The 22,767-nt window shown below is 39.2% G+C and overlaps 2 protein-coding genes and 1 long non-coding RNA gene across 7 annotated transcripts in view; 2 read left to right on the forward strand and 1 right to left on the reverse strand.

The window, feature by feature from the left end:
• LOC143369805 (uncharacterized) overlaps window positions 1–22,767 on the forward strand; it is a 190,178-nt gene that overhangs the window by 44,611 nt on the left and 122,800 nt on the right. The gene's annotated exons all lie outside the window — the stretch shown is intronic.
• On the forward strand, window positions 690–9,091 carry 26-29-p (C1 family peptidase 26-29-p). Its single transcript, XM_076814080.1, has 12 exons — window positions 690–873; window positions 2,704–2,753; window positions 2,833–2,982; window positions 3,059–3,231; window positions 3,305–3,409; window positions 6,336–6,495; window positions 6,571–6,763; window positions 7,740–7,957; window positions 8,027–8,127; window positions 8,208–8,339; window positions 8,455–8,644; window positions 8,729–9,091. Exons 2-12 carry the CDS (start codon window positions 2,708–2,710, stop codon window positions 8,911–8,913), a joined length of 1,653 nt encoding a protein of 550 aa, XP_076670195.1. The 5' UTR covers window positions 690–873; window positions 2,704–2,707; the 3' UTR covers window positions 8,914–9,091.
• Window positions 9,066–22,767, reverse strand: part of Eya (eya transcriptional coactivator and phosphatase 2) — a 97,466-nt gene continuing 83,764 nt past the window's right edge. For all 4 annotated transcript variants that reach the window (XM_076814087.1, XM_076814088.1, XM_076814086.1 and 1 more), the window contains 3 exons: window positions 16,734–17,190; window positions 11,388–14,973; window positions 9,066–10,927 (listed from right to left, as the gene is read on the reverse strand). In XM_076814087.1, the coding sequence (XP_076670202.1) occupies window positions 14,792–14,973; window positions 16,734–17,190 (639 nt within the window). In that variant the 3' untranslated portion in view covers window positions 9,066–10,927; window positions 11,388–14,791. The remainder of the gene's footprint in view (window positions 10,928–11,387; window positions 14,974–16,733; window positions 17,191–22,767) is intronic.

The following is a 22,767-nucleotide window of genomic DNA, read 5'->3' on the forward strand; positions in this document are numbered from 1 at the left end:
TGTTTAGTGATAAAAATAATAATAAGGACAATAGTAATGTAATGGAACGATTTGAACACAAACAACTAATAAATTTCATGAACTCAATAAACGACTTTAAACGATACAAATAAGAATTTCGCTAGATTTATAATCGCACATCCGTTCACTTTCGTTATCGGGGCTCGAGTGCTTTTACAAAGGCAATCGCTTTAACATCTTTTGTTAATTACAAAATGTCCTTACAATCTAAAAGCCAATCAAATATTTATAAGCTAAATTCCTATTGGTCAATCCATTTCCGTTCGGTTATCGATTTTTAGAAACAAGAAGAACAAATTTTACACACTTAGGAGAAGGGATCAAAGTGGAGTTCATTTATTCAGACACCCGTTTTCAAGTGGGTATTCATTAATTTATAATCTTGAAGTTTACTTATTAAAAGAATCTCCAACTATTTTCAGACCACTCGGGCTTGTGCGAACTTAGCTTTGTTTCCCTTTCCTATTACATTCGTGTGATCCGATTCGAATTTCACGCTTCTAAAGTTTATACTACACGCCGCTAGACGGGAGTCGCAACAATATACCATATACGAGTCGCACGCATCATGCTCTCCCCACTTTCTACCTCGTTTCAGTTGTTGGAGCATTCTTATCAGCTCTGAATCGACCTACACAAGTATATAACGTCCGTCAGTTCGAAGCGTTCAAAGGCACTTGCTGTCATATCGCCAGCTCGTGTTTATATTTATATCCGGCACCGTTAGAGTTGCCGCGGTATTCTGGAACTACTGTTTGCTGAAAACGTTTCACGGTCAAAAATATTTTCTCAACGGTCGATATTTGTGTTGACTTAAGACATTCGACAGAACTGTTGTGTACCCCATGTACGGTGAGCAGAGTGCAGTTAATTAAATCTTTTCTTTAACCGTGTTTCCTTGCATGTTTTATCAAATTCATAATAAGTACCAATAAGTAAAACAACGAACTAACCAGCATTCAACTTTAAACGTGTTTTCCTTGAAACCTAACCCAACCCTAGCTCAAACTAACCCAAAATCAGATATGAATCTAAAATAAAGAAATATGATGGTACGAGACGCAAGGTACGCGTGTCGAGAGACAGAAATATTTATCGAACATTTGGTTGAATATCAGTGGCGTCGTGAATGCAAAAACTTAAACGTGGATACATTTGAACAATTTGAAGATCTCATAAAGTGCATTAAGCTTGTTTTTCTGGTTTTGTAATTTTTTGTCACTTCCGCCAAAAACAAACGAGTGATACATATCTAATATGTACTAAAAGTCTTGTGGGGCACTGGCAAATCACCCAAATTTACTTACAATTCAATTAAATATACAGTGGCTCATAGCCATAATCGTACACTCTTTAAAATCGCATAACTTTTTTAAAATTAATCCAAACGACTTGAGTTTTTTTAGAAGCTAGAAGGATTAGTTTGCTAAGTGGCATGATTCGTCGTTTTGAAAAAAATGTACTTAGTCGGAATATAAAAAAAAAAAAATAGAAAAGGACGTTTTTTCAATTTTTCTTTTGTGAGCCTGTAATGAAAATTCATAAAACCCGTTTGTAGATTGAAATAAGTTGTATACATGTCTAAAAATTCATTAAAATTGGTTAACGTTGCTCTGAACTATAAATGCTTAAAGATCGCAGAATAAGACCGAGAATCGCTGATTTGGGGAATTTCCGCGATGTTTAAAATTTCATGAAAATCGGTTAACGTTGCTCTGAGCTATAAACGCTTAAAGATCGCAGATAAAGGTCGAGAATCGCTGATTTTGGGAATTCCCGCGATTCTCGATCTTATTCTGCGATCTTTAAGCGTTTATAACTCAGAGCAACATTAACCGATTTTTATGAAATTTTAGACACGTATACAACTTACTTTAATTTACAAACAGGTTTTTTGAATTTTCATTACAGGCTCCCAAAAAAAGTTGAAAAAACGACCTTTTCTATTTTTTTTACTATTCCGACGAAGCGCATTTTTTTTCGAAACGCCGAATCATGTCACTTAGCAAACTAATCCTTCTAGCTTCTAAAAAAAAAGCTTAAGTCGTTTGGATTGATTTTAAAAAAGTTATGCGATTTTAAAGAGTGTACGATTATGGCTGTGAGCCATTGTAGATCCATTTGAATAATTTGAAGATCTTATAAAGTGCATTAAGCCTGCTTTTCTGGTTTTGTATTTTTTTTTCACTTCCGCCAAAAACAAACGGAATATTCGTATTCAGCACGCGAATACCAGTAGAGTGATACATATTTAATATGTACTAAAAGTCTTGCGGGGCACTGGTGAAGTTCACCCAAATTTACTTACATTTCGATTAAATATATACTTCATGGTGAATTTAACTTTCTTAGCTTCAAGATTATTATGAAAATAAATACAATTCAATTTATACTGAAATTTATTATTAAAATTAAAAGTGCTTTGTTTGTTGATCCATTGATTTAAAAAGCTTTTTTATCATTTATCTTACGCATTTTTAAATACAATGAACTATAGTCAAATCATTTTATACATAATAAGTTGTCTGTATATCATGTGCCTTCCCAAACTGCATCACCTTATTTGTGGTGTAGAATGACTAATACGATAGCTGATAGGATATTGGGGATCATAATGTTATCACGCATATAAACTATAAATATCTCAACTAACAGACAATATTCTCATTGTTTCTGTTACAGAAGCATGAAGATGCATATTTTTACAATTGCTTTCATGCCAATAGTGCTGGGTAATAATGCATTAATTGACACGTACTTGCATTTATTTCCTATACTAGCAATGTATTAATAATTTCATACCCTTTGTAGGCATCTGCGCTGAAGCTGTACAGTCCCCAACATTTAGCAATACTTATATAGTAAAAGGAACTCTGTACATTCCGTATGCTGAAATCCGAGAACCATTTTATGCATGGTACGATGGCACAAGTGGATCAAGCAGAATCGATTATTATGGAGGTAACTTAAATTACTTTTTATTATATGAGCCGTTATGTTTCTAAAGAACCTGGTAAATTATGCTGTATTCAATTAGGAATGGTGAAGACTTTTCAATTGTCACACAAAGGTTTGTATGGAAGCAGTATAAAAATCGCTCCGATCACCACAGAAACTATTAGTAATCAAGAGACATGCCTCGAAGTAAATGGCACTACCCAATTGAAAATTCAACCTCAAGCTATTGTTCCCGATGCAACTGGAATGGAGGTGATACAATAATTCCCCTTTCTTTATATGTAGTTATTAATTTGATTTCAGAGTTCTGTTAACTTTCATTTAGTGCATCGGAGAGGAAATGATTAATGGATTGTTACACGAGAAATGGCGCAAGGTACAAGAAATTGGTGAAAAAATAAATAAATATACTCTTTGGATACGATACAAGGTAACAACTATTATGCCATTAGCTTCAATGCAAATCACACACGCAGTTTGTCCAAAAAGTTCGTAGAATAGTGAAATTTTAAAGATACGTAAACATAAGTCCTTCAGATTCCACGTAATTCAATGCCAGTTCTGTTCGTGTATACGCCTTCCATCATTCCAGAAGCTTGTATGGGGTTCTGGAAAAGTTCTCTTCTGGAATGGTGTGTATGTGCTTAGTTACCACTCACTGGGTATGCAGACATCAACTCACAGGTGATTACAAAGAGTGTACAACTGTAGTCACTTGACGTTTACCCGAAAATTGATTGATAAGTAGCGACACATGAACGGGAAAGTCACTGTATGTACGACAAGAATTAATTTCTTGTGCAATAGAATTCTGGTCGAATACATCCACTTCTGCTGAGAAGGGAACACCACGGATGCGGAAATCGCTTGTGGAACGCTAGTATATGGGGGTGGTAGTACTCGTGTAGTATGAAAATACCATTTCGGCTTTCCGTCGAATGGGCCTTCCTTTTCGAGATATTGTAATTTAAAGTTTTTAACGTACATATAATCCAGATATATACCATCTATAGTAAGCTACATCCAAGTGTAGGATGGTTGTTTCTACGGGTCACTGCATGACTATACTTTTGGCATGGATGTATATATATATATATATATGTGCATTTGAAAAGAAAGAAACCGTTCTACTGGTCACAGTACAGCGGCCAGGCGACGAGTGTCGAGTCGTGCTGTCTCTCCCGGAATTCCGTTACCAGGCGGTCCTCACGATCGACGCGGCGTACGCCTCGCGACGTTGCCGTGTTGCTGATGGGATTCTACGAATCCCATCGTTGTCGGCTCTTATACAAGAAGGTTCCGTGGCCACAACGATAGCGCGTCAGATTGTCACGCGGGCTGCCGGTGTTCAAGTCCCCCCAGTGGGGCTACCACTCTCATTTGCGATTTTGGAACAATGTTTCAACTGCCACCTAGGTAGCTCCAATTTTTTCGAACTAAAATTCAATATGGCCGTGATCACGTGTTCATGATTCATCTGTAAAGGCTGAAACAGACACATTAATCCTATCGAAAAATAAGTTTTATAAAATCAGTTTGACAGTAACAGGTATGTATATAGTTGAATATATATTTGTAATGTAGTATATGTCGTGACATAGCTCCATAAAAAACATAATTTAAGAAGATATTCTACATATACTACATTAAAATATATATTCAACTATATACATACCTGTTACTGTCAAACTGATTTTATAAAACTTATTTTTCGATAGGAATGTTTGGGTTTCGTACGGTACTAGCTCGCATCAATCAACAATTCACAAATGCCATGCAATGCATATCAATGACGTGCACAGTAAAGGCTGGAACAGATACGTCTAGTAATGTAGTCGAGTAGCGAGTAGTTTAGTCATTTACCATTGTTGTATTAAACTACTCAACTAAATTTTAGTGTCCATACACGGTAAATTACTTGCTACTGGACTAAAACACTGGACGTGTCTGAACCATCATGAACACGTGATCACGGCCATATTGAATTTTAGTTCGAAGAAGTTGGAACTACCTAGGTGGCAGTTGAAACACTGTTCCAAAATCGCAAATGAGAGTGGCAGGCCCCTGAGTTCCCGCAACACTCATACTCTTCTCTTGTGTAAATATATTTTGTGGATATTACGTATTATATAGTACGTTACATATTACTCTACGCAAATTTTAAGGTTAAAAATGCATTTATAACATAACATATTATTCTAATCATCTCTTTCATCGGTGTCTTCATATTCTCGTACTGCGAAAATATTTCATTCCGAAACTTTCGACAGTGGGATAGCCGTTCTGCCCGTAAGGGTGGTCTTATACCTGCTCAAACGAATGGTCGAATACTTGGTCGTTGGGAGCAAGTCTTGACCACGATTTCTGTGTTTATACTGTATAATCAGTCTGGTAATGAATATTTCGTTTAATTAATTAATCTTTGTACAATACTTGGGATGGAAAAATTGTTAAAAAAAAAGAAAAAAAAAGGAGTATGAAAGTTGTGGGGAACTTGGAACCCCGGCCGCCCGTGTGAGAATCTGACGCGCTACCATTGCCGCCACGGCACCTTCTTGGCTGTAGGTTACTATAGATGGTATATATCGGGATTACTACTTACGTTGAAAACTTTAAATTACAATATCTCGAAAACGAAGGCCCATTCGGCGGAAAGGCAAAATGGTATTTTCATACTACATGAGTACTACCACCCCCATATACTGTCGTTCCAAAAGCGATTTCCGCATCCGTGATATCCCCTTGTGAGATGGCAATCCGTGATCTTTTTGTAAACTACCCCACTAATAGTACGAATCAGTGTAATGAACAGATTTAATATTCTCTTTGCATTTTGAAGTCGTTGGTTTAGAAAAAACTGACAAGTATCAGTAGACTCGATGAAAAACAACTCGCTAAAAAATTACTCGCTAACAGTCACACAGATCGGAACAAAAGAATCCTGTACGTTCCCAATAGTGATTAGTAAGTAGGGTAGCTGAAAGAGGTATAGCGAGGTCGTAAATTAAACCATCGAACGGCGGCATCGACTGATGTAGTGAGGCTGACTGACGCTTAAGATCGTTATCCGCTCATATTTCTGTCAATTAATTTGTGCTGACACACAAAATATGTTTAATTTAACACTCCACTGATTTCACGACCTCGCTATACCTTCTCCAGATATTATATACTATGTGCGTTCCCGGCCGATAATATTACTAGCATCGTAAAAAATCATTTCGAGAACTTTTTCAGACAAATTGTGTAGAAGAGGGCATTAGTATAGCTTTTTTTTTATAATTTTATCCTCTTATTTATTATATTATTATTTATTCTATAAATGATAATTTATTTATATATATAATGAACTACAGAAATCGCCACGTATACCACTACTGAAAGAACCAATTCCTGTAAGATATGAAATGAAAGGATTTAACAGTCTGTTGGGTTCTCACTATGATCATTACTATTTGGATTATGATTGGTATTCTTCTGAGACACCCAGTTCCAATATTTTTGAAATTGGAGAAAGTATATAGATTTTCTTTCAATTTATTAATGTTAATTTTATATGGATATATTCTAACATGAAACACATTCAAATAGATTTAACATGCGTCAGTTTCCCCGGACCTGGAGATAAGCACATATATACATTTAATCCTATGCGCGAATTCGTTCACAATTATGATGCACATGTAAACGAAGCATTTGAAGATTTCAAGAAGACTCATAACAAGGAATATGCAAGTGCGATAGATCATACGATGCGTAAAGAAGTATTCAGACAAAATTTGAGGTATATTATATTTACCTATTATTTTGATTTTTCTACTGATAATATAGAAGGTTAGATTTGGGTAGGAAGCGGGTAACAGGTGCAATTAAGCGGCCCTGTTATACAGTAAAATTAAGAGGAATTAGGTACAGATAAGTGCAGGGTGTGATACAGACACGAAAATAAGAGACTAAAGAAGGTGTTAGAAATAAGGATGGCAGAAAGAAGTGGTTAAAGTAGAGGATAGAGAGTATATAGTAAACCCAAAGAGGTTAATACACTCGGCACGTAAATAGATAAAAAGGAGAACACTATGATCAACCCAGGACGTCCTAAGACAGGGTTGACTAACTGGTGGCTCACGGGCCACCGGGGGCACGTCCGCCTTGCTGCCACGTTGAACGGCCCCCTCCATACCTACCAGACTCTGACGATCGCAGTCGAAAAGAGAAGGAAACAAAGAGGAATCCACTGCAATCGGCAAAGTCTGGTAGGTATAGAGGGGGGCCATTCAGCGTAGCAGCATGGCGGAAGAGTCCCCGGTGGCTCGCGAGCCACCAGCAACCCGCGGTTGCTCTTCGCAAGAGCAAAAGTTGGACGGGCCTGGTATAGGCATTAGGCTTAAGTACAATGTAACATAAATAGCTAAAAGTAAGGATTTAAGAACCAAACAACCTCCTTCGTACAGTAATCGCCCGTTATGAGTCCGTCAAACGGGGCTGGCGGCGGACTCATAGTGGGTTGCGGACATGATTCCGCGCGGCCAATGGCTGTGTCGACTCTTTCGTTTCGTCTCGCTCGTTGTCCAGTTCTCTCACTCTCGTCCGCAGGCTTCAAAGAAATGGTGGGGATAGTCGCCGGACTTTCAACGGGCGGAAAAAACGGACTCATAACGGGCGATTACTGTAATAGGCTGTGAGCCTGCAGTACAAATAAACTTATTATTATTATATTATTATTATTATTATACTGATAATATATAATATTATATTCGCAGGTTTATTCATTCGATCAATCGAGCCAATAAAGGTTATCAATTAGATGTAAATTATTTGGTAGATCGTACTGACTTAGAGTTAAAGGCTTTGCGTGGTAAGCAGTACAGTAAAGGCTACAATGGTGGTCAGCCTTTCCCTTACGAAGTCGCAGAAGAATTTGAGAGCATTCCAGACACCTTAGATTGGAGACTTTATGGCGCGGTTACTCCTGTTAAAGGTTTGTGCTTAGTTTATTTATAAAACGCCGATGATTTCCAATTAATTCAAAATTCTTGATATTGAGTAGATCAATCTGTTTGCGGATCTTGTTGGAGCTTTGGCACAACTGGTGCCGTCGAAGGCGCATATTATATGAAGTATGGTAAATTAGTCCGCTTATCGCAACAGGTAAGGAAATCTGAGAGGCAATTATAACGAATCATTTTTATAAATATAAAGTACTTTATTATATTGTTCCGCAATTATAGGCTCTTATCGATTGCTCATGGGGTTTCGGAAATAATGGCTGTGATGGCGGCGAAGATTTCCGCTCGTACCAGTGGATTATGAAACATGGAGGTCTACCCACTGAAGATGATTATGGTGGTTACCTTGGCCAAGTAAATAAATCTTAAATTACAAGTATAATTATAAAAATGCAATACGGACCTAAATGTGGTTATAGTTGCTAAAGATGAGTAGGAAGGCAATGAGTTCTGATATTTTTCTTCTTAGGATGGTTATTGTCATGTAAATAATGTTACTATGACAGCCAAAATTTCCGGTTTTGTTAATGTTACAACGGGAGACGCTAATGCTTTAAAACTTGCCATCGCAAAGCATGGTCCAGTTTCAGTTGCAATCGATGCTTCTCTTAAAACGTTTTCATTCTACTCCCATGGTGTATATTACGACGCAGCTTGTGGTGTGTATATATAATAGATGTATCTTACCTTAGATGTTGTTCTTAAAGTACATCTTATAAACGTGAATAATACATTACTCGCAGGTAACACGCCGGAGTCACTGGATCATGCCGTATTGGCTGTTGGCTATGGTAAACTTGATGGAAAGGACTATTGGTTGATCAAAAATTCATGGTCGAATTATTGGGGTAACGATGGTTACATTCTTATGTCTCAAGAAAATAATAATTGCGGAGTGATGACAGCCCCAACGTACGTTACTATGTAAAAAAAGGAACTTTTATGCTTTTAATGAAAACACTTATCGGAAGCTCTTAAAAGTTAAACAATCGATATTATTTTAAAAGCAATAATGAAGTGAGGTGTTGAATATTGTATTTCCTAGTTACACATGGATTTATACTGTATACAAGAAAGAAATATAAATAAAATAATTTTTTATTTGACACTAAATTGTTAGATGGGTATATCATAAAATACATAAAATATAATTTCATTTGGAAAGTATTGAAGTCGTCATTCTATAAACATGAAGAAAATGATTTTTTGTTGTTTTGAAAGTGACCTTTATCTTTCCACAATAAAGAACACAAATACATTAACACATTTTAATAAAAATTTAATAGCGTATAGCAGGGTTGACTAACTGGTGACTCGCGAGTCACCGGAGGCTCCTCCGCTTTGCTGCTACGCTGAATGGCTCCTCCCATACCTACCAGACTCTGCCGATTGCAGTGGATTCCTCCTTCTATCCTTCTCTTTTGGACTGCGATCGTCAGAGTCTGGTAGGTATGGAGGGGGGCCGTTCAGCGTATCATCAAGGCGGAGGTGCCCCGGTGGCCCGCGAGCCACCAGTTAGTCAACCCTGGCGTATAGAAACGAGTTACGCTGTAATCCGGATTCGCAAATTCGCAAAACAATGCTGTTTATTCAATATAAAAAAACAAGCAAATGCGTGAACACCTACGCAAATAGACAACGTCATATATTTTTATAGTATCATATGATATAAAAATTTAATATCAATATTGAATTCTAACTTATTACGTTTGAAAAGTCTGATAATCGAAATATAATGATACTTACTCATAAAAATATATGTGGTTTTAATAGTGACATAATAAAATTTCTTAAATCATAAAACAATACAAGTATTGAAGTAATTGCTGAATCACTGTGCAGTCGATAAAAAATTAAATATATAAATAAAAAAATATTGCATGAATCAAACTGAAAATGCTTAAATTAAAGAAACTGTATCCTTTAACTTTCATAATTTTGATATTAATGTTTTAATACGCCCGTCTATTTACTTTAGTATACATATACATTATCACGTTTGAGCATTGTAATACAATGCCAATTCAACATGAAGATATATTTGTTTGATAAAATGTATTTCTTATAAAAGTGTAAATAATATGTTATCGATACTCTTTTAAACAAATTGTATTATTTGACATGATCGTAAATATCAGTTCAATAATTTAAGTCGTTTCATTTAGCTAAATTTGATAATGAATGATACATCCAAGAGAGTAATTTTATTCAAAACTGATGTATGCATTTAGCATTAAATTTTCAATAACTTTACTACTTGTGCAAATTTTATGTTATTAAGTTTAGCAAGTAATTTTAATTATGTTACATAGGGTATCAGTACTCACTAATTTCCAAACATGTATGTAAGTAACTGTATTGCTCTTAATCATAACTTAAAATTAAAAGGAATAACCAGTATTGGTACAGCTTTGTGGACATGTAAATGTAGGAATTCAAAGAAGTAATACGAATTACATATCAAAAGAGAACTTTTTATGGAAAGTGTCACAAAACGTTTCTGTATTTTGGTCAATATTTTTTTTTCTGTAAATATTTTCTTAATGAATGTACGATACACGTTGAAAAACTGATATAAATTGATTTTACAGTTACTCAACATTAACTTTGGTTATCATTTTTTAATCTTATCTCTCCTTTTTTATTAATTAAAATTTTAATTGTACAACTTACCCTCGTACACTTTGAAAATATTATTAACGTTTCCTATTATTCTTATGAAATTATAAGTATTGATGGCATTCGCAATCTATTTAAATTGCTATTTTTGTATTCGAAATGGTTAAAATTGGAATGACATTTCTAACCATATTATGATATGGACAATTGAAAAATATATGTACCTTAAGTACCCTTATTAGTATACATGCGATACGTACGGAACAAATAAACGTAAGAAATGCATAAAAGTTGAGTCAAATAACCGTATAGTACGAGCCACGCTGTAATAGACAGGTGTTCCGACTCCTGTCCAGGATGTGTGACTTTTTCGTCCTAGTTCTTTTGGCGGCCGGCAGATTTCGTGGTTGTTGTAAAAGCATTTACATATATATACAGGCCTGGTATGGAATTCCTACTCGTAGTGGAAGGGGAACACGCACGCATGCGCGTGATGACCCCGTGACGTCAAACCAATCACGCCAAAGTTCAGTCAAATGACAGCGTCGTCACGCGCATGCGTGGCATGTTCCCCCTCCATTACGCGTAGGATTTTTCTGGCAAGCCCAGTAATACCATTAAAATCTCTCCTACCACAATCTCATTAATACATATGTATATGCCTTCTAAGTCACGACGCCTCTCGCGGCGGCCAGGGGAACTAACCAGAAATCGGCACAAAATCGCTGGAGTAAAAGGTACAGAGTCGGAACATCTGTTTATTACACCGTGGTATGAACTAACAAAAACGTAACCATGCTTTATTACATGTTTACTGGAATCATACTGCAACTACTGTGCTCCGATGAGATGTTGCCGTGAAAAACTCTAGGGTCCGAATGGTATGTATATCGATGGGCGAATTTCACTTACGCCCAAATCGGCCGCGCCCACGGCCATAGGGTTTTTTTTTCATAAATTATATATTCCTGTTTTCGAGTCGTAATTTATAGTTAAAAATCTGTATTTCCCGTAATGACTCTTTCACAGATTTCTCTTCCATACTTCAAGAGATTTTCATAAATTTTGGAATGTTAACCATGTGGGCGTTGCGGGCGATTTGGGCTTAAGTGGAATTCGCCCCCTATTGGCCGACGCGACAACGTCGACGAATACAAGCGGGACACGGGCAGCGGGAGTCAATGCGAGAGATGTAGCCCTTTACCCCTTGTGAATATGTACCGTTCAGCTGACTTCTTCTCGCCGGAGCACAGTAAATAATTGGATTGAACTGTGTAACAATATTCGTATTAAATTTCCTTAAAAGTATATCGAAATATACATTGAAATACATTATGACTAACGGCGATACGTAGAATAACTAATCAGCTCACCTGGGAATGTATATAATGGTTTTCGACCAATTCTACATATTTTCCCTATTGTATGTAATTACAAAGCAGGAAATACGATGTATTTAAGTACGCAAAAAAAAAGTTATAGCTTTCAACGAATCGATATTCACTTTGATTGCAAGTATGCCGAAATTAATTGAAAAAAGTCACGCAGAATATGAATTATTAATTCTTAATTTTTTTTCCTTCTTGTTACTTTCATTATTACTTTAATCTTTACTTTCATTTTGTATATCACTTGTGGACCCTGCTCCGATCGATCGCATTCCGTGATCGATCTATGACCATTACCGTCAATCCGCGTATGGCAATTTTAGAGAAACAGTTGATCCTCGACTCTCATATTACACTCGATAAATAGTAGGAATGTCAATAGGTTGGCTTAATGGAAGCATTGTTTCACCCTTATTATTGACAGAGTAAAGAATATAGAAATATAAATATCTCAGACCAAGTCTCGGTATAACTAAAGCGTCCCTGGATTTCACATGCAAGTGATTCACTATAGATTTTAGTACTTCAAACGACTCGTTCACTTTTTATATTACAAATAAACGACAGAGAACGAATATATTCTGATTAATGGGACACAATTAAATCTACGTGAAAGTCATGTTTTTTATAAATCGCATATATTCTTAAACTTTTAAGATTACCTTGATTTCTTTAAATGGAACACCATATTTGTTGTCGTATAGTCTTAAAGCCGAAATCAATGACCCTCGGATGGTAATCACGGTACTCTATCTAATGTAAACACGTCGGTATAAAGATATGTACATATAACATACTACACAGTAGAGACGTTTGCCGATTGGTTCCTAATATTTCACGATCAATTTGTATGATGCAACCAGACGCGATAAGAACATACTGTAACGTGCAATATGCTACAAGTTTATTGTGCATATTGGGAAAATTTAGTTAATACGTAGAAATGTGTCCCAATTTAAATCTGTTAGGGTTTTCCTTATGGGCCATATTAAAAAGGTATTGAAACGTCTCGGCTGTTGAAAACATAACGTGTGATACGTTTCGAGTCTTACATAATTCAATACATTCATTGTGTGCGGTGACTTCGTCTTTCTATTATCTATACAGGTAAGTAAGTTCTCACTATTTCTCTCCCCCCCTGCCCCGCCCAGTTTTGCTTTACTACCTGAAGTTATTAGCTAACCTCGGTTCATATTTTTGATCAGTCGTTACGAGAATTCACTGCCAGCGCGAGTGATTATTGTTTTAGCGACCAGCGAAGTCGTTCGCATTATATTCACTCGCTATACCTTGGCCTAACACAACTCGCCTCGTCTCTCTTCCTCAAAATATTCTCGAGGACTTATCCGACGAGGCGAGGCGCAGTGTGAGTTAAATTGTCAAAATGCATAATAAAAGCATAGGAAGAACAGAATGATCAGGGTGGTGTGGAAATTGACTACCAGCGGTAGCCGGTTTAGAGTGGGCCGGCTACCCACGTCCACGCATGCGCTCGATGACGTCACGACCGTCGACCCAATCAACGCCAAGATGAAAATCGCTGGAAAATTCCCCGACGCCAGCGCCACCGTCGAGCCAAGTGAGGCCACGGCCAACCAGCGTCGCCGGGGAACATAGACATGTATAGACGGAGCGTAAGCTGAGGGGGGTGTAAGATTCGCGGTAAGGGGAGCGATGCAGGCAAATCGGGTAACGCAGTGGATATGCATGCCGAATGCTTCCGAAGCTAACCCGACGTCGGGCCGCCGTGCGTGTATCTGACTTCTGCCTTTTCCCCTCCAAACCTACCCTGCTGGAACAGCCAGTTAGGACCGCGTTGAATTTTGAACTGGATCTATCTGGTTCAATGCGGTACTACCTGGATTTTCAAGCAGTGATTTGTGCCAGTTCAAAAACGAATCCGGTTCAATGCGGATATCCAGTTCGATGGATGAAACAGGATTTGCATGTGCGAAATTTATCAATTTCTATCAGGAATTGCCATTTGTATAAACCCGGAAGTTTCGTATCTGAAATTGCGGATCAAAAATCTTACGGATTCAATCTGGAAATGCCACAAGCTCTTTCGAGTCCGTCGCGATCCGGATTGGCAGAGCAAATAATTCACGGGATGCATACCGTCAAGATTTTTACATGCATATCCGGTTTGAAACCGATAGAAAATATTTCATCGGGTTCAATCTGGAATTTACGGGAAGCAAACCGCATCAATCCGGATTTAAAATTTTTTAATGCGGTTCTAACTGGCAGCTACAGCAGGGTACCGTTCCCCTCGCAGATAGTCCCAGCTTCTGCTACGTCTATATATGTCTATGCCGGGGAATCGCTTATCGACGCCGCGGCCTCACTTGGCTTGACGGTGGCGCTGGCGTCGAGGAATTTTCCAGCGATTTTCATCTTGGCGTTGATTGGTTCGATGGTCGTGACGTCATCGAGCGCATGCGTGGACGTGGATAGCCGGCCCACTCTAAACCGGCTGCCGCTGGTAGTCGGTTTCCACGCCACCCTGAGAATGATCCGCAATGATCCGAGCCGAGGCGAGGTGAGGCGACGCGTAGTCGAGAGCCTGCCTTAAGATTGTGTGATAAAAAATAATATGTATGTGCTATTAAAAAACGTCAGGCTGACTAAAATTTTTAAAATACTGAGGTTTACAAAAAAAATTACTTTCATATATTTGATATGTCCTATTAAACACAACATACTTCCCTTTTGACATCTTGTAATGTTAAAAAGAATGCCCTGAAATCGTTTGAGTCTCCACCCTTCCCCCCCCCCGTCGTCGTACATTTATTCTTATTAAAGAAATCCCATTTCTAAGGCGTTATATAGGGATTGCGTGTCCGAGTGACTGTTTATTCTCCAGAATGGAAAGTTGTGGGCACGTGCCGCTGTTTCCTCGTCAGAATCGTCGCCTATTACCACGTACGTGCATCTCCGACCAAATCGTGCGACCACTCTTCCAAAGCAGCTCTCCTTTCCTAAAAATTAATACCACAATGTTCACATTAAACATGCTTGTAATTTCATAATTTCTGTATTTTATTACATGTAGTATCACTTTAATATGTTTTTGCAATATATTATATTATTCAGTAACTCTAAAGAAATTATATTATATGAGTAGTGGAGACCGAGGCATATTTGGACAGTCTTTTTGTTTCCTTAAATATGTTCTGTGTGGCTGTAATATCAGTCATAGAGTCCTCGATACGGTTACAAATGAATGGCGATTGAGATGTGAGTGGTGAGATTAGTTTGTAAGTTAAAAAAAAATCAAGTAGTTTGTTTTTCCTAAACAAGGTAACATTAATTGAAACGATTATAAGTTGGGATGTAGGCTAAGCAGTTGATGATGCGTACTTTCATGAATTATGCTTTAAGAATATAATCATTTTAGACCCTGATAACCATCTGTCCACAATCTGACATCAGATTGGGAGCAGGGTCTGGCACGAGAGCACAGAATCTGACGTCAGAACTGCAGCAGTCTGTGTCCGCATTTGGCTGCGTTCTGATGCGCAGAGCCTGAGGTGCAGTGCCTGATGTCAGATGGACAGCAGATCGACTGCAGATCGACAGCAGATTTCGCTGTCTGCTAGGCACAGCAACAGCGCCATCTGTAGGCAATTGCTTGGTAATTCTGGACCTCAGATGGCGCTGTTGAAATCCTGATTTTTTCCTGCAAAAATCACACGAAAAAATCACGATTTCAAATTGAAATAGCCGCCATTTTGTTTTAAATTAATATTTCGGAAAAAATTCTCCGTCAACCTGAGGATACATTAATATACTAACGAAATCTTTTTTGTTTTTTGATTTTATATAATCTGGTTCCGAATGGCAATGCTCACTGCAAAACCAAATTTTTAAAAATGCTTCTTGCATGTCGCTTGTTATTTTAGTATAAACTTAAATATTTTTCTGCGAAAAAATTACCAAATGTTCTTTAAATGTTGCTCTTTTAAGCGCAAAAGGTTCTGTAAAAATATACGCTTCCGCTCCTTCAAAAAAAATTCACAAATATTCGCCACTTTTCGACCGCCTGACTAGGCATAACCCCTTAAATAGAGTGCGGCCATTCTTTCGAAACAAGCTTAGAGCGTGAGCATCCCATAAACAAACATACACACATATATTTGCCGTAATTATGGATGAAAAGTTAAGGATATTGTTCCGAATGGCCCCAGCCGCCCATCGACCTGAGGTTTGAGGGGTGGGATAGAGAGAGGGTGTGGGCCCTACCTAAAATTGTAGCTTCGGGTATTTATTAGTTTCCGAAATATTAATAAAGAATTAGTGTTCATTTTTTACAATTTTTTTTCTGAACTACATGCACGTATCTGCGGGCCCTCAAATCTGTTTGCAAACCTACTCCGGGCTATAGTTCCGAATAATAGTAATTCCGCCGAATATATATTAACCTTTATTCCAATACTATTTATAAAAGTTTTATATGAATAACCCTTTGGTTAATGTATACCATACTTGCGGTTTTGGTATTCACTTAATGTCCCTATTATTTGTTATATTAGTTACGTCAATTTATAAATATTGCACTTAGCAATAAATTCTTTTCATGAAAATGGTAAAATGTATAGGAATAAATAGTATGCTTCGCTGAAAGTGTCTGGGAAAGGCAGGGTACGGAAGAGGATGGAGGGTTTCGTTTTTGAAATTTCTCTTATCACTTAAATCGATTCTTACTAAGAATACCACATAAGTTTCATATAGAACTTACCAATTTTCGAAGCAGAATAAATATTCTCGATCGGAAATATTCCACCAATTCCGAAAAGTAGTACTTTCGACAGAGCCGGTACCAGCTGCGTAGTGGTGACCAGGATGTTAATGCAGTGATTTCTCTTATTGATGAGACTCAAACATTTCACGGCGGACGTTAACCAGTTGTCGGTCAGCACTTCGATCTCCGAACGTAGTTGGAGCCACTGTTCTTGTTTCGCTGCGCCTAACAAGCCACCAACGTTGTTACGGTAATTACTGTAGATCTCCTTTATCTTGCGGTACCGGAAAGCTAACTTTCGCATCCAATCCACTCCACCTCTAACGCCGGAAGCCAAACATATGCCATTGTTTGCGGACGCGCATTGAAAGCCATCGCTAGTGAAGTTGTAAGAAGACAGATCCTGCCCGTTATCGTCTGATGATACATCATCAATATGCACTTGGTCACAGTCCTACGGAATAAATTCGTATAACTTTCTCTTCATGCGAACCATCGCATAATTCAAAAGATTTACATTATTTTTGGTTTATGTTTCGTTGGGTATTGAGGAGCTTATTTCCAAACCGTATAAATAATATGACGATTTAAATTGTTGCAGCAAAAACACCCAATTTGGGTTGTATTACGAAACTTTTGAGACGCGTACTTTATAAATATTAAAATATTACCACTACATAATTGGGATATTCTTCCGAATGGCCCCAGTGGCCGATCGATACGAGGTTTATGGGAAGGGGTGGGAGGGGGGCCCCTAAATATAAAATTGTAGCTTAGGGGCCACACACCCATACAATTTAGAATACATGCTGTTTAATGCACATTTTTTTTAGTGCACATCAGGGTAGAGCATAGCAAGGTTTCACACACAAGATAGTACACAGAATATAGGGTAAACATGCCGATGAACTGGGCCTTCGCCGATTTCAATGACCTTCAAATATGTTGTCAAGGTCGTCATTCTGAACAACATTTCCCTTTAAACTTTTTGGCGGTCGGCCGTAGTTTCGGAGATATTAATAAAAAAACTTTTGGCATAATATACTGCAGTCTGCTACGCAGCCGACGGTATTAGTATTGGTTAGGGCCAGATGGGGCGGGGGGGGGGGGGGCGCTCGTGAGCGCGTAAAGCATGGTAGCGACTCGATGTATGTGTTAAACTCGGTAATTCTAGTGTTAAGTAAAGTGTTTTGCGAATATCTTGCAAACCAAAGCCGACCGCCAAAAAGTTTAAAGGGAAACGTTCAGAGTGATGACCTTGACAACAATAGCGACATTGACCTCATCGTGCGATACTTGTAATCGCAGTCCCATTTTGAACATCCCCAAACTCACATCGGTTCGCTACCATGCGTGGAGATATACTGCATTCCATATAAGAGCATACCGACGCCCTTACCGATTTGCGACCGATCTGCGCAGCTCCCACTATTACCCACGGTTTGAACCGCACGCGATTGGTCGCGGTGGTTTCCAAGGATTAACTGGTACATCCCAAACGCGGGACCTGACCGTTGTCAACGTAAATAACTCCCCGCACGAAAAGTTAACAGAGAGAGTAGAGGGTCGTGTGACGGAGAAAAACATAGGTGGGGAGTCGGGTGTAGCTACGCTTCCCGAGGGTCGTGCTTGCGCGAAACAGGTATGCTCTAATGTGGAATGCAGTGTAGATGGGGCGCGCGTTCCCCGCCCCATCTGGCCCCAACCAATACTAATACCATCGGCTGTGAAACAGTCGACGGCAACGAGAAGAGTCCAGTTCATCGGCAAGTTTACCGTACTATCTTGTACGTGAAATTTTTCTGTGCGTTAAATGGTATACTTTATATATTGCAAACATTCAATTAGTTAAAGACCGTTTATCGTTATGAAAATTACGGTCTACCTATAACAATTAGTCGAAGCGTTCGAACGTCACGTTTAAATGCGTTAGTTATTAGCTTTTGTTTGAGCTATGTACCTATAAGGCCCGGTGCAGACGAGCGGTTTGCGTCAGTTTGCCGCTGCGGCAACCTTCCGCGCGCGTTTTAGCAGAACATAAATTTATATGAAACAGTTCACACGGGACGTCAAGATTTGCGGCTACTAAGGTCGTGTTCAGATATATTGGCCGGTGAGTTCGGTTTCGCGAGCAGCGCGCGAGGAGAAATCAGCCACCACCAGATCCTGGATTGGCAGTTGAAGTTGTTGGGCTCCCGAAGGGTATGGTGGGGTAACGGGAACGGTGCTCGACTCGGCCTGAATGAAGCCGTGTGGCTGTTGTTTATTATTAGCGTAGTAGTTGTGTGTGTTACGAAGCTATGCATAAACCAATACGAGATGAAGCTATCGAGAAAGAATCAATGTTCTGACCAATAAAGCTCCTGAACTTTTTCGGAGCTAACGCACATCTATTCTGATGTATGTACTTCTACGTTAAGAACTCGGTTTGGCCTACACGTCAGGAGCTTGGCGCTATCCCCACCACTTCTGGAACGAGAGCAAGAAAGAAACGAGAAAGCGGTGGGGATGCTTCGCTGCGTGTTACGTACCTCACGGACACCGAATCCCCACCGCACGACGAGCAAGCCTAGCCCGAGAGGGAGTGAGAACGTTGAGAAAAGGAGGACCGAGCATGCAAGCGGTATGGTGGGAGAGTACCCCTTACAAAACTCACCGGCCAATATATCGGAACACGACCTTAGGCGGTATGTTTGCGTTCGTGTTGCTTCACCGCGAATGAACGTAGCGGAAGACTGCCGCCGCGAGACGCGCGTGAAATTTTTCTAGCAGTTCACATGAGCGGTTTTGCAACGCCACGATTCGCGTTCTGCATTTTCTTCTCAGAGGAGCATTTAGTTCTATGTTTATTGATTTGAGAGAGACATTCTCTTGCTTTAAATAAACGCAAAACGCTCGTGTGAACTGTTTGTATATAAAATAATGTTCGGCAGCGTTCATTCGCGGTGAAGCGGTACGTGTGTTCGTCAAAACAAACGCAAACATGCCGCCTGATAGCCGCTCAAATTTGCGTCCCGTGTGAACTGCTTCATATAAATCTATGTTCTGCCAAAACGCGGCGGTAAATTGCCGCGGCGGCATACTGCCGCAAGCGGCTTGTCTGCACCGGACCTAAGACGTCAAGTCACAAGGGATAGTTTAGTTGAGTGTACGGTTGAACTTCTGTTTTACTCGTTACCAATCTTCGATGGATTCACCTCCAGATTTCCCTTTTAATTATTTTAACCATTTAAGTGGTGTCGGCTTCTATTCACGCCGAGGATTTCTATCGTATGCATAATTTGGCGTATTTTCGTGTCGATATTTTCTGGAAGGCACCGAAAATATTGTCCGAAAGTTCGCGAGTGTTTACTTTGAAATCAATACAAGTTATGAGATCACTTTTCACTTTGCCGATTCAGTGATTCTTCGTTCGCTGGCAGATGGGCCTACGATGAATCATATAATAATAAAAATGTTAATTTCTACAGTGTCTATTAAATCTTCATAAAAGTATTACCAAGTGATTGGCGAGATTCTCGTGATAAAAATGAGTCTAAACTCGACTGCGCTCGGACTGTTTTTAATCATACGTGATGTATTGGCTTACGGCAATTCATACGTATACATATATGTTACACTCAAAGAGATAACTCAGCGAATGTATACATTCACTAGTCAATATATGCACTCACTGATCCGATTGGCTAAAGTGTTCTCAAGGAATGACATGTATACTTTCACTAGTGGATGTATACATTTTCATCCTAACTTAGGGAAAGTATGCAGAAACAAAAATGCTTCAATTTGAATGGATACTTTTTTTAACTGTTACTGTACAGAGGGGGGAGGGGGCGGGGCATGGTGCGGTCGCGTTGGTGGCTACAATCACACACCCTCAGACACTAAAAGCGAACCCACTTCCTACTTTCCCTGAAAAAAAAATATTTTCGGTTATGGAATGGTTAAGTCGTACCCGCAAGTAGTTGCTGGTTCAATTCCCAAACGGACTGACTTAAAGTGCGTTGGGCAATATAGGACTGGGTCCTGAAACGCCGCCTTTTGTAGAAACTAACTGTACAAGAGAGAATAAAAAACCTAACCTAATTCCCAAACGCACCAGCGGCCATGACCGTAATGGAAACACCGGTTCCCGTAAGATCACCGAAGTTAAACATCACGGGGCGGCGTACTGGGGAAAGATGGGTGACCTGTCTCCCGGTGCGTCGCTGCTGCTGGGACTCCCGAAGAAGAGAGGAGGGAAAAAAGGAAATGACTATCGTTCGTTGGGGCAATATAAGCGAAATGCTTGAAACGCCCATCCTGTGTTAAAAACACACAAGAAAAACAAAAATACAATATTTCCTGGTTAGCGGCTCGCTGGTCGGGACCGGCGTTGAGCCCGTATCGTGAACAGAGCCCTAATTCCGAGTGTTCGTTTCTCGCTTGTTTCTGGCCGAAGGGGGGAGCGAAATGGAACACTGCGTGCGCGGTGAGCGTGCGCGGTGGTCGCAAGCGCTTACTGTGAGCACGAAAACCGCTTCGCAAAATCTTGACGCAGGCCCGGCTCACGGTAAGGCCCGTTCCACACCATCCATCCAGTCACGGTCCGGTCTCGATCAAAATCATATCCGTGAGCGTCCACACTAACAAGTCGGGCGGGTGTGGACGCTCAGGGATGTGATTTTGATCGGGACCGGACCGGGACCGAACCGATAGTGTGGATCTGGCCTAAGCGCTTGCGACCATCGCGCACGCCCGTCGCGCACGCAAAGGAGAGAGTGCCAGGCGTCCGATTCGGTCAATTTTGTTGTCCAGACAGATATAGAGGTGCGACTATCGATACCGGTATCGATAAATGTCGATAATGTCAATATGTTACCAGTAATTCGATATATCGATAATATCGTCAAGATATCGGCAAGGAGAATGAAATAGAAGTAGATGTGATTGAAGTAGAGTGTAATGCATAATAAATTGATAAACTGATAACAGACAGCACGTGTGTTTGTTTCGGCTGTAGTCTGCTTCTTCTGTTCAGCTTTAGAAAATAATCGTTCACTTGGAACAGAGGTTGCTGGAATGCATAAATATAGTACCGCCATAGTCCAAAGACGTGGAAAACTTGTAGTACCTGCATTCTTCCACCACTCAACCATATCTTAACGATATTATCGATATACAGGGTGTCCCAAAAATGTTGCAGTTCCTTGAAGGGGGTGATTCGTGGGGTGATTGCAAACAACTTTTTCCTTAGCCAAAATATTACTCGAAGTATTGCTAACGAGAGATTAAGGCGGGGGGGGGGGGGGGCTGGTTTAAGGTACGATTTCTTAGACGCGATCTTGACTCCTCCAAACTGAGTCTAGCCGCGACCGCCCCGCGATCCATCGCCACAGTAGGACAGAATCTCAAGAAATAGGGAAACAAGTCGAAATCTAAAAGTTATGGGATTATGTTTTTTTTTTATATATTTCTTGTAAACTAATAACATGAGCTCCTAAAAATGGGAAATATATCATGACGGCTACTTCTGATCTGTGTATAAACACGTGTCAAAGTTTGTATGTTTTTATTTTATGCAAAATTTTAAATCGCGTCTTTTGAATTTCGGTGATATAAAAGAGAACAATTTTATGAGAACCGAAATGAGTAGTATCGTTCCCGATAAGCAATAGCAAATAATTAGTTACATATAGTTTTTTCCATAAGAAGCCCATAGAAAAAAATTCAGCAATTGTTGGCTTTATAGTTACCTTCTGGGAACTTTTAAGCAAATTTCTTTTTTTTTTATAATCAACATATTTGTCCTTGCAACTGCGGAAACATGATTTGGCAATATTTGCCAATCATGGAGTAATTACCTGTATTCTATGTCGCACAGTGGAGCTGAATCACAAGAAATAGGGGAAAAATGCAACATTCTATTTTTAGCACTGAAAATGACGAACATTATGAAGGAAGTTCATAAAGAAAGAGTTAACATGCAACTCATACGAAGGTCCGACGTTATTTAAAAAAATAACGTCAATAATTCCAATAAAACTAAAAG

Source organism: Andrena cerasifolii, chromosome 6 (genome assembly GCF_050908995.1).
Source record: "Andrena cerasifolii isolate SP2316 chromosome 6, iyAndCera1_principal, whole genome shotgun sequence".
NCBI lineage: Eukaryota > Metazoa > Arthropoda > Insecta > Hymenoptera > Andrenidae > Andrena > Andrena cerasifolii.

Coding starts and splice junctions, on each gene's coding strand:
- 26-29-p (XM_076814080.1), top strand. CDS start 2,708: ATGAAGATGCATATTTTTACAATTGCTTTCATGCCAATAGTGCTGG. Junction 2,754..2,832: donor TTTCATGCCAATAGTGCTGG/GTAATAATGCAT, acceptor TACCCTTTGTAG/GCATCTGCGCTGAAGCTGTA. Junction 6,496..6,570: donor TATTTTTGAAATTGGAGAAA/GTATATAGATTT, acceptor ACATTCAAATAG/ATTTAACATGCGTCAGTTTC.